Below are 13191 nucleotides of genomic sequence, written 5' to 3'. Positions count from 1 at the left end.
ACATTTGCATGATAAAACGAAAAGCACTTCGTAAAGACCATCAACAGTACGTCTGTATAAAATGTCGGAAGAAATCTATTCCTCTAGAGACAAGAGAGATGCAATTATTCTCTGCAGTGAGTTCCTCAAGGTCTCTTCTCTTCCTTTACCAATAACTTTTCGCATCCACAACATAACATATTCAGATTCTCATTACGATCTTCGTTGGTGGCAACGTTGCCAGAGGTGAGCGAAATTTTTTTCACGAAATTACGAATTTTTTAGTTCTCATACATGGGTGAGAAATTCGACGCTTTTCGGGAAATGTGACATATACAAAATGTAGAAATCAAGCAATTAAGAAAAGAATGCAAATGGTGTTTTGCTATGTTTTGAGCAACTACTGCTCATGACATTTTACGTATTTCTGAGATTTTCAGTGCTAAAACAAAGACATTGCCCCGCCTATTATCATTTCCTGCTTTCATAAATTAACCGTGTAATTTCAACGGACGGACCCAATTTTGTGCCGTCAAAAGAGTTAGTTTTAGAACCTCACAGAAGATTCCCTTCTTTCAAAGATACTTTATGTATTCAGCTATCAGTTCATCTTTCGGCATTCGAGGGTGGCACTAGTAGCTTGTACTAAGAGATCGACAATGGTAGTGTTGAAATCGGCAGCCTATCTAAACATTACAGTTATCTTAGAAAAAAGCTTCTCCTTTGCTTTTCTTTGAAGATGAACGGTACTACAGGAGGGACAAAAGGAATCAGTCGTGGTTTTGTAGGAAGACCTGTTGATTAAAAGAAATTACTGATTGGATGAGTACAGTAATCGACTTGTAGATTTTCCTTATCCTGTGCGAGTTGCATGCAAATCTGAATTGAATAAGATTTCATTAATTAAATCAATAAAATTAGACCGTTAGATTGAATCATAAATAACTTGCACCCGGTTACATGGTACCTACATATTGCTTCGTTTACGCATACAATGGGTTATCCAAGCAGTGAATTTTCCTTATCTTTGCAGAAAGAACTTCGATTAGTCTCTAGACACCAGTCTAGTTGTGTAGGTGTCGGTCAACCTTTTTTGCTTATCTTGAAAATGATGAAGAACAAAAAAAAAACTTTGCCGACTGATGGTTCGGGAGTTCAAAGGATACAATACTACTTCCTCCATTTCTCAAAAAATAAGCAGCTGGATAGCGAAAACCGATCGGGTGGTTAGAACTTCGTTATTTCGTTCTGGAAATATGATTTTGAAACACGAACCAGGGTGGGATCGCCCTTCAGAAATCGATATTTTGAGGTGAATATTGGGAGAAAATCCTCGTCAAACAAACGAGAAAGTTAGCAGGTAAGGCTAATGCACCACAACCACAATAAATCATCATCACAGTAAATCTAGGAAAACAAAACGAAAGTTGTTTATGAGTCAACATAATTATTGCATGTTTGGAATTTCCGGAAACTACAACAAACATTGCATGCGTCTATCTGAAAATTACTTCTATACCTTATACATACACTATAAATTACCTCTATAAAAATAAAGAATCTCGAGTACCTCTTTTCAAAGCCTATATAAGTTTAAAATCTCTAAACGTTCTATGTGAAAACATCAAATTCGAGTTCTCGATTTTTTTCTTATGTATTTTTACATAAGAGAAAAAAATCGAAAACTTTTCTTATATATCTTTTTCTTATATACCTTTATCCTTTATATATATACCAGTCTGAATGTCCGGCTAAAGCCGGACTTCAGACTTTCGGTGGTTTTAGCTTCGCTCCCCTTCACTGATCAATGAAAGTTAGTAGTAGTAGTGTTTTCTGTAAAATTAGATTTTTTTAAATAACGCTTTCCTTCTCTTCTTTGTATTATAAATTAAGGCGAAAGATTACGGAGCTTTCCTTCCAAACGCGTCAATTCTACATTTGGAGAATTTTCAACCATCAGCGACAAACACTCCTTCGATCTCAGATGAATGTAGATAGTATTTGAAAGCATTACTCGAAGTATGGGTATTCCTCCTGATTTCCCCCAGTAGTTACCATAGAATGATGTTTTAACATAAAATGACGTGAAAGACATCATCCTAGTGATAAAGATAACGTTCCACGTCAGATCACGTAAACATCTTGCTACTATTTAAGCAGCCGTTAACATGCGTGTTTTCACTTTCTGAGAACGGCATGCTACAAACTTGAGGCGAACAAAGAAGGAAATATGCACACGGAGCAGTCATGAGGTGAAGAGCAAAGCGCCCAGTACTCGCGGTTTTGAAACGGCTGCACCATTTATCTTTTACGTAATGCACCCTGAGTTATTGCGCACCAATGACCGGGTCCACCGACGCCGGTGGATCCGTCGCACCCCATATCATGGATATCTGGCGCCGGCGCACCAATCTGACGCCGTTGGACCCGCCGCACCCCCTTCTATAGGTACCTGGCCCCGGTGGACCCGTCGCACCCCCTTCCATAGGTATCTGGCGCCGTTGGACCCGTCGCACCCCTTCCACAGGTACTTGGCGCCGGTGGACCCGTCGCACCCCCTTCCATAGGTATCTGGCGCCGTTGGACCCGTCGCACTCCTTCCACAGGTACCTGGCGCCGGTGGACCCGTCGCACCCCTTCCACAGGTACCTGGCGCCGGTGGACCCGTCGCACCCCATTTTATAGCTTTCTAGCTTCAAGGCGCCAACACGACGCCGGTGGACCCGTTGCACCCCCCATTTTGAATTTCGTGGCTGACACACACACACACACACGTGACAGAATAAGCCCGTTATTATATACCAGTCTGAACGTCCGGCTAAAGCCGGACTTCAGACTTTCGGTGTTCGCTTCGCTCCCCTTCATTAATCAATTAAAATTAACAGTAGTGGCATTTTCCGAGAAATTGGACTTGTGTATCTCCAATTGTCTTTCTTCCTTTTTTATATTATAACTAAAAGCGAAAGATTTCATAGTCTCCTTTCACAACGCGTCAGTTCTACATTTGGAGAACATTCGAACTTCAGCTTCAAACACTCCACACCAATATATTCTAGACAAAGTTTAAAAGTATTGCGCGAAATATTTGTTTTCCTCCTGATTTCTCCAGTACTTATCACAGAAGGATGTTTTAACATAAAATTACGTGAAAGACATCATCTTCCTGATAAAGATAATGTTCCACGTCAGATCACATAAACATCTTGCTACTATTTAAGCAGCCGTTTGCATGCGTGTTTCCATTTTCTGACAACGGCATGCTACAAACGTGAGGCGAACGAAGAAAGAAATAGGCAAGCGGAGGAGTCGTAAAGGTGAAAAGCAAAGCGCTCATTCGGTTGTAACCATCTATCTTTTGCGTCTTGCACACTAAGTTATTGCGCACCACTAATCGGATCCACCGACGCCGTTGGATCCGTCGCATCCCATATTATAGCAATTTGGCGCCGGCGCACCAATCTGACGCCGCTGGACCCGTCGCACCCTTTCTATTGGTATCTGGCGCCGGTGGACCCGTCGCACCCCTTCCACAGGTATCTGGCGCCGGTGGACCCGTCGCACCCCCTTCCATAGGTATCTGGCGCAGGTGTTATTATATAGCATGATAGTTTGCAAATTTGAAGGTAAACCTTCACATAAAAGTTTATTTACCCTCATTAACATATGACAGAAACAAACTTGCCTTGCAGACTTTTGCATCATTATGGGGTAATTTCGTAACACACACACACACACACACACACACACACACACATACACACACACATACACATACATACGTACATACATACATACATGCATACATACATACATACATACATACATACATACATACATACATACATACATACATACATACATACATACATACATACATACATACATACATACATACATACATACATACATACATACATACATACATACATACATACATACATACATACATACATACATACATACATACATACATACATACATACATACATACATACATACATACATACATACATACATACATACATACATACATACATACATACATACATACATACATACATACATACATACATACATACATACATACATACATACATACATACATACATACATACATACATACATACATACATACATACATACATACATACATACATACATACATACATACATACATACATACATACATACATACATACATACATACATACATACATACATACATACATACATACATACATACATACATACATACATACATACATACATACATACATACATACATACATACATACATACATACATACATACATACATACATACATACATACATACATACATACATACATACATACACACATACATACATACATACATACATACATACATACATACATACATACATACATACATACATACATACATACATACATACATACATATATATATATATATATTGCTGCAAATCCTGTTGTTTTCGTTCTGAATTTAACGCTTTCGAATAAAATTATAAAAATTTTCAACAGTTGAGTATAGCGCAGTAATAAGAGGTCTTCATTAAAGGCATCACCCCACGAATCTGAGGTGGTACGGAATTCCGGTGGAGTATTCGTATACGGGATCGTAAATTATTGAGAGAAGGATGATTCCGTCCATTTCTTCCTAATTGCCGTAAAAAAACGGCCGGGAAGATACGGTTCCGGCGCACTATTTCCCACAAGAAGTTCGATTGAAGCGCGTCAGCCTTGCGCACGAGCGCATCTTCCAGGCCGTTTTTTACGGCAATTAGGAAGAAATGAACCGAATCACACCCCTCTCCATAATCTACTATCCCGTGTTCAAATATTCCAGCTGAAATCCGCACTACCTCAGTTTCGTCATATGCTGCCTTTAAGTTTGCGGAGAGAGTAGTTCAACAGCAGACCTACGAATACTCCAAAGCTACAGGATCAGTAAATTGGTTGTTTGTGAGGCTTAGAGGCTCACTTGAAACAAAAGTTTCGCACTCCATTTTGTAGGCTTTCATTAGCCTTTACGTTTTCTAGGATTTAGATTTTTTCTAAGATTTTTTTTAAACATTAGACTTTCTAAGATAAAGTCGAACGGACCGACCGCCAACCACTTCATCTATTAGGGTTTTCAAAAAACGATTAATTCATTTCTTTGTTTTTCTCCCTCTAACTTTTCTTCCCGGCGAACTGAATTTTCAGCTGAGTTGTGTCCTTCTGATCCTTTTGATGATGATGACTATGGTACAAAATTGATGACCGAAGAAATAAGAAGGGTGTTTCTGTCCATGCACAACAATTACCGGTAAGTAATGGAACAGAGAATTTCCGAATTATTGGGGCTGGTCACATGTTTGTGGAGCTTTATATTGTATTATATATATATATATTCATATTGTATTATGTATGTATTATTATTATTTTAGAATGATTTGCTTGCTCTTTGGTAAATTGATATAGTTGATACTGTTCGAAGGAGCTCTTTTTGCTCTGCAAAACTGCCTTAACTGTTTTCTGAAGGATTCAACTTTTTATTATTTTTCAGCCATAAAAACAGAAGGCAAAAAACAGCGCTTTCGAAACCGATTTTTCTTTGCAATTTCTGACGAAGTCAAAAAGCCGCCACAGTCTCTTGTGTACGGAGAAAGTGTCGTTGGCGTGTCACCTCCACCGAATGCATGGTTCGTGAACTTCAAAAGCGGCCACTTTGACCTCGGGGACACGTCTCGCATCGAAAGCTTTCTGTCTTCTGCAAGAGTTTTTTTTAGTTCGAACAAAAACCATGAGTTTGATAACGAATTGATCAAAAGCGTATTCTCCGCTTTTGGTTATAACCTTACTGAATCTCAAAATCAATTCCCCAATGCCGTTTTGCCAGAAATTCCGCGTGTCGACTGCGCTGATTTTTGACTCCTGGAAATCTTCTTTGTAAGGCTGAAAATTAATGGAAAAATATGTTAAAAACATTTTTGACAGTTTTCTTGAGCGAAAATAGCGCTTTACAAGTTTGCGCACTTTACCAAAGAGCAAGCAAATCATGTAAAATAAATCAAAGAATAAAACCGTGCTAACCTATTCCCGAATCTAATACTTTTCATCTCTCAGTCTCATTTGGTCAAGTAAACAGTACAACTCGTCTGCAAAAAATAAGCTTGTCCCAGAGCGTAAAATTTTCAGCAGCGTCATAGCTCGTGGTGAGGGGGTGATGAAGGGTGGCGTACAGGCCTGTCCAGCTGCGCAGATGAGGAGAATGGTAAACGAATAGATACTGCATTTAAACCTTGTTACAAAACCATTGTGTGCACGTAACGTTGCTATGAGATGTTTCTTAAGGAATATGACTGTGACTTGGAGCAGCACGCAGGTTTGCGTGCCTGCATTGATCCGCGCTTTCCTCGGAACCGAATTCTGTACAAGAACTTAAGTATTGCGCCTGCCACAGCAGCTCGACAGGTTCACTCATTTATAGTTTTCGCTTTCTAACGTAACTATCGCAGAAAAGGTCACGTGGACACAGACGTTTCTAGTTGTAGTAGGGTAGATACGAGCCAGTAAGAGTTGACGGAAGGAAACCAGAGACAATGAGTGTGGAAGGGATTTTTACATAGTCAAATGAGTTCAGTTCAGTTCATTTCATGGAAAAGAAGTGGAAAAAGCAGGTAAGTGCTCCTTGTTACAGGCTGTTGAAACCTGGTACAAAGAAATCGAATCGGGTACAATGCTGCAAGATCACAACCAAGAAAATATTTATCAGGAGAATCTTAACATACCACACTTCGCGAAGGTTGGCGAACTTTCCTCTACATATATCTCATCAATAGTGTTTTTGCCGGGACAAATACTGGTGATTAGAAGACCAGAGAAACTTCCAGATAGTATGGGATACCAATGTGTACCTAGGATGCTCTGTTACGAAGTGTTCTTCCTTGAAAGCATTAGCTGTAGTATGTTCCTACGATCCGAGGCAAGTAAGGATGCTGCATCACGACAAAAAGATTTAATAAGGAACAAAAAATTTCAGTACATTTGCTGTTGGACAGCCGATCTACGAAATAAATCTTACATGCAGTCGCTGCAAAGAAGTGTGCGACGCAGATGGACTCTGTCCTTCGAATTGGACTTCTAGCACTGGTACCAACAAAAAAGCATAGATTCGACCACTGGTCTAGATTTCTGACAGTGATATTATTGCAGTGATATTATTACAGTGAAATTCTTTCATTCATTCGACTTCGTTGTAGAAGTAATAAAAAAATTACCGTACCGCCATAAAGTAAGGAAAGAATAAGGAGAGAAACAGTCTTACCTTGGCCAAAATCGATAAATAATTTTCGTAGCAGCAGTAGGTAGCTTCTCAGTAGCCTAATGAATGCGTTGGAAGTGTTACCTATTATTACACTTGTACATGCTGTAACTCCAAATTGTGCAGCGGATATTTCCCACTAAATTCCGTTATCAAGAATAACAAAATAAAGTCGCGCAGAGGTTAGGCCAGACGACCAAAAATTTGTTTCCAGAACAAAAAAGTGTCTGAATGTCCATTTATGTAGCTCTCACAAATAACTGTGTGGACTAGACACACGTTCGTAAACATCAAACTGAAGTGGATACGCGTTGGCGAATTCCAAGCGGATTGATTAACAACTGATACTTCATTCTTTACGGACTTTATCTTAACTCACAGAACTAGATGTGAAGAAAAATTTTAAATACGATCGCGCAGGGTAGTCGAAAAATAGCGCAAATTGTCAAGGAAAAGTGCGACGAGAGATCTGAGCACTCCGAACTTGTCAGCAAATGCTTTAAACGCGTACTATTTTATGGTTTTCGCCGACTTACGTATTTTTCTATCATTACTAGAGATTGTCCTCGAAACCGCTCTGGTGCTCACCAAGCCCTTCATCCCTCCGGGGTCGATAAATTGGTACCAGATTCGTATGCGAGGATAGAAACACACTGACTTGACACATCGGCCAGCCACCGCCAGTCATTGTATAGGCCAGTTACACGTCCGTAAACTTCAAACGATTCTGAATTGATGAGATCCGAATACGTACGGATTGATGCGTAAGCGACTTTGTCTTTTCCACTCTTTTTAAAGGTTCTCCACTTGAAGCATATGAAAGGAAGTGCGGAGATATTCTGTTCCAACTGTGTGAGGACACTATATTGCTCTGATCGTCTTATGTAGCGGCACAGGTACTGTCGTTTTCGACATCATAACGCAGTACCGAATGAGAAACGCTTGCGCTTGCACCTGAATATCAACCGATTGCTGACATTCCGCCAATGTGTGTGTTGGATGTGTTTTCCTCTTCTTTTTTAAGAATTATAAGGTTGGGGAGGAGGATTTTGCGGAGAGCACCATTGTATTTTAAAAACTCGGTATTTGTTAAACAAAGATATCACACATATTAAACAAACAAAAAATAATATCAGTTCTTCTTCAATATATTAGGTTGTTCGGATATAAACGAGACTTTCGACTCAAACTTTCAAACATCACAAAATTCTTTATAACAAGTCTTTATTCCAAACAATATTCTCCACAACTATCAACAACGCTTCGCCATCGATCATGCAGGTTGTGGATGCCGTCCTCAAAGAATTTGGTTGGCTGTGAGTCGAAGAATGATGCGACCCAAGATCGGACTTCGTCGATATTGTTGAACTTTTTCTCCGACAATCCGTGATGTATCGATCGAAATAGATGGTAGTCCGGAGGAGCGAAGTCCGGACTATACGGCGGATGCGGCAAAACTTTCCAGCCCGACTCTTCGATTTTTTTTCGATTTACAGACAGCTTTATTTTCATCACTCAGCTTATGAGGAACCCATTTGCCGCACCGATTTGCCTTCCCGATTGTATGTAAATACTCGTCAATTGTCGAAATCGAACATCCGAACTCTAAGGAAAGTTTCCTTGTAGTTTGTGCCGGATCAGACTCGATCGCCTTCTTCAGTAATTCGTCGTCTACCACTTGAGGACGACGTCGGTGTTCTTCGTCTTCTAAGCTCTCATTTCCATTTTCAAAGCGTTGAAACCATTTGTAACATTGACTTCCCGAAATCACATCTTCAATAAAATAAAAATAAAAAAATAAACAAAAAAAAATAAATCTTTATTTTTATGAAATAAAAAATTTTATCAAGAAAACGCCAGGAACAAAATGGAATAAAAATTGTCCCAATTACTGTTCGAAATTCGTAAAGTTTCGAAAGTCTCGTTTATATCCGAACAACCTAATATTTGCTTTGTGAACGAGTACACTGAATATTTCTTAGTACAGGAAGCTAAGAAAGCTAAAAACTGCACAGTAGTTTGTGTGCGCAAATTCCTCCATCTTTTGACGATACAATTAACGAACGGTTATTTGGGAGAGTAAGGGAATTGAAGGATGCTTCAGAGAGGTTTCCAAAACAACACTTAACGTCTTAGACTGATCGAAGAGTTCGTCTGCGGGGATATTAGATCATTCGGTTAGGAAAAAGCAGCGTTGTGCGCGGAATAAGGCGAGAGAAGATCATTTCATTGCAAATTGCGTTTGCAATCGATCAATGTCAAGAAGCTGCTGCTATCCTCATTCACTTCTTTGGCTTAGCATAGCTCTTGCTACGAGCGGAATTTGCTTGCTGCGGATCCTTAAGGGGAGGGACTCGAACCAGGAACACACTAATCAACAGACATGGACCGATCTGCTTGCTGTATAACTAAACATGGATCTCGTGTTATGCGGCTAGAATTGTACGAAATCTACGGATGCAAATAAGTCATGGTAGAAAACCAATCTGGTTTCAAAGGTTTGTCTCAATCGCATTATTCCGCTTCGAAGTCAGTTACAACACGGCACTCTTGCGCACGCGCCGCGCCGCCTCGTGTGTGCGGTCGAAAACCGACTAGGTCTCCTCAGCAGCCTATTCAGGTAAAACCAACGAGAAGGCTGCTGAGAGGACCGAAGCATATGAGAGGGCGCACTCTAACGTTCCCCGTAGGAAATAAAACTATTCCCACGCTATTTTTTTACGAAGATTAGGGAAAGATGAGCGGAACCAATCCGGATCGCGGTTTCTAGATGCTATTTTTTTTTACAACGACTAGCGGAACATAAATGGAGTCACGCTCGTTTCCATAATCTAGAATCCGAACTCTATGTACGTTTTCCATGGGTTTCCGTACAACGTCAGTTTCGTGATGTGCTGCCTTCAAAGAACAGGAATGAATGCTTCTCGTATGATGTAACATGGGATACGTGAAGTGTTAGTTGCAACGTCCTTTGTTTCGAATTAAAATTTCCATTTCGGGTTATGAAGAATTTTTAGGGTCGTACTGTCACTCACATTAAACTTCCTGCGACTTTAACATCAGTTTCGTGGTTAGCGATTCTGCTGTTGGCGAATACATACAAAAACCCTCGAGTCGTGACCAAATTCTTTGAACCGAAACAGTTTCGCAGAAGTCGTCCAACAAAGCCTTTATTTGATCGTCCTAAAAAAAATGCGGTATTCATACTTTATTATTTAAAATTAAAGTAAACAAAACTTTTTGAAATTTGAAATCTACCCTCTTCCATTCTCTGCAGTCTTTCCATATTTCTTTCCTTCTTCTAAATTTCAATTAACGCCAATTAATCAATTTAAATTATTTATGAAGTTCAGGCGCCCTTAACAAAAAATACTCGTGCAGTAGAACTGAAATGACTGATTATTTATAAGATGAACTAGTAATTAATCTCCATTCGTCACATTGCAAGTTTCCCACCAGAAGGGACCCATTACGTCGTAATAAAAAAGTAAAGTACACCGAAATTTCCGAAGAATTGTTGTCATATTCTTAACTCCTGATTATCTCATCAAATCATACATGAAAGATTTCGGACATTTCCAAATATCTATGTTTTCAGATAATTCCTCAGAGTTCCTCAGAAATTCTAGTGTTTTGTTTATAGTGATCCTGACATAAAAATCCTATGGCGGCTTTCATCCGAACGTGTGAATGTTTTGAGCATTGCAAAAGTGATCTTTCTCCACGAAAACTACGGTCAGAACTGGTCCGTTGCTGCATTTCAGAGCACTGTATTTATGGAACAGTATTGAATTTTTCGGGGCGGGTGTGGTGTAGCGGTTAGAGGTTCCGCTTCCTGCACGATCGATCGGAGGTTCGAATCCGGCCCTAGTGCTCACCAAGCCTTTCATCCCTCAGGGGTCGATAAATTGGTACCAGACTTGTCTGGGAGGATAAAAGCACTGACTTGATGCATCGGCTAGCCACCGCAAGTCATTGTATAGGCCAGATACACGTTCGTAAACCTCAAACGATTCTGAATTGAAGTGAACGTGGGGGCGCATCCCAAGCGGATTGATTAACGCCAGAAACTTTATCCTTTAACTTTATCCTTTATTGAATTTTTCGAACAAAATATGTTGCAGTCCGGGCAAACATATTCCAAAAATTTACATAAGCCTTCTTATGAAATTTTGTCGCTATGGCAAATAACTGTATCCCTTCTAGTCTAACTATGTTGATGCATATGTTCCTCCGCTTTTTTTGTCGAATCGGTTCTCTCTTTGTCTTTCGCCGACCATTCGTTTACATCAAAGCACCGTTCCAAAGCTCTACACTTGCTCTGATACTAGGACGCAACAGCATACGTGGCGAAGAGCATTTTCATTTAAAATCGCGACCACAAAGTTAGACGATCCGGATGCCATTTTGAGGCTGACGATCCGCTTTTACGCTCTCCCTTCCTTTTGCTTGCTTTGCTCAGGGGGAACGCACGGATTCATGAGACGCACATCTCTGTGGCCAATTGCGTGGATCACAACAAATATCCCATTGTATTTCACTCGCAGAGGAAGGACTGAGCTTTAGGACGCTTACTGTATGCTTCTGCTCTCTCTCCCTCCTCCCCTCTCTCTCTCTCTCTCTCTCTCTCTCTCTCTCTCTCTCTCTCTCTCTCTCTCTCTCTCTCTCTCTCTCTAAAATTCCCATGTTATGTTTGATTTCACAGTATTCTACATGAATATTGATACCAAACAAAACGGGTAATAAAATAAAGTATTTCAGTGTTTTTCCTTGTAAAGATCTGTAACGCTGTGTTTAGTGCAAATATCACTGCTTCTACACATGCATCCATATCTGAACATTCATCCATCTATCCGTCTACATATCTCTCTGTCCATCTAAGCACATGCATGCATGCATATAAGGCTGAGAAATAGGTCGTAAGCTTTTTTTCCCGAAGTGTAAAGCGCAAATAGTTTTGAAAAATTATTTTAGGAATGTTTTATTTCATTCGTAAAGCAATTTTCCACTATAAAAGGCTGTACTTTTCTGACATTTCAATTCCGTTCATTGTTGTCTTTTCAGGCCACTAACAGACTGTCAAGACAACAAAGTGGTGTGTTTTCGAAATGGTTTTTTTTTTGCATTTGCTCGCCGCTTCTGTTCGCGGTTCAAATTTTGGTATTTCGACCTTGGGAGCTGATTACACACCGGTTGACGCATTTCCCCGGGTTGAGAGGAGACTCATTTTTTCAATATTTTTTCTAGAACAAAAAACTACTGAAAATCAACCAGCAGTGTATATACATGTATACAGTATATAGCGTGTACAGTAAGCATACAGCATACACTCCACACCTTCCTTGTTTCTTTTTCGCTTCCAACAAATTTCTCCTATCGTTTCATAGTTGCTTCTGTGCCTTGCATCGGTGCTTTCTGTGTTTTCTTTTTCTTGTCTCCTCTTTGTCTCCATGTTTTTTTCCGGATCTTTCTTGTTTTTTTGAAAATCTTCCATGCTTTATTCGATGCTTCTCATGCACAAAACAGACCTCACAGGCTGTTTCAGCAGCATTATGACTTCGATTAATCGGAAGAAACTGAAGACATCTAAAATGTTCATTTCGTCCGCTTCAACACTCCGTTTCAAAGATTAGAAAATATTGGAATTAAAAAATAATTAAAGAAAAATCAAAAGAGCAGGAAAGCCATTCTTTGCAGAGTGAGAAATTGTCAATCATTCGGTGAGGCTTCGACTGAACCCACATAGAAGACGATCTAAAAGCGGCGATAGAAGAGTCCTTAGTTTTTTGCACTTTATTTTCGTCACTAGTCCTACGTATTTATATCCCAACTTTAACTTCGCTCTGTGTTCTTGGCCTTTGATTCAACAACCGCACTTTTTTTCTTTTTTTTCTTTTTCAT

The 13191-nt window shown here is 39.8% G+C and overlaps 1 protein-coding gene across 3 annotated transcripts; it reads left to right on the top strand.

The window, feature by feature from the left end:
- Positions 1 to 8: 8 nt before the first annotated feature.
- On the top strand, positions 9 to 7138 carry RB195_014623 (uncharacterized protein; the record flags this gene model as incomplete). Of its 3 annotated transcripts, XM_064204973.1 has the most annotated exons (9): positions 9 to 116; positions 186 to 225; positions 3273 to 3293; positions 5190 to 5292; positions 6165 to 6240; positions 6321 to 6440; positions 6667 to 6771; positions 6860 to 6951; positions 7009 to 7138. In XM_064204973.1, 9 exons carry the CDS (start codon positions 9 to 11, stop codon positions 7136 to 7138), a joined length of 795 nt encoding a protein of 264 aa, XP_064060853.1. The 3 variants fall into 3 exon arrangements, with proteins under 3 accessions (XP_064060853.1, XP_064060852.1, XP_064060854.1); XM_064204971.1 differs by lacking the exon at positions 3273 to 3293; XM_064204972.1 differs by lacking the exon at positions 3273 to 3293 and having other exon boundaries at positions 62 to 130.
- Positions 7139 to 13191: the final 6053 nt, after the last annotated feature.

The sequence above is a fragment of the Necator americanus genome, chromosome V (assembly GCF_031761385.1).
Source record: "Necator americanus strain Aroian chromosome V, whole genome shotgun sequence".
Taxonomy (NCBI): Eukaryota; Metazoa; Nematoda; class Chromadorea; order Rhabditida; family Ancylostomatidae; genus Necator; species Necator americanus.
The sequence above is the reverse complement of the archived record's forward strand: the minus strand, read 5'-3'. Positions and strand labels throughout refer to the sequence as shown.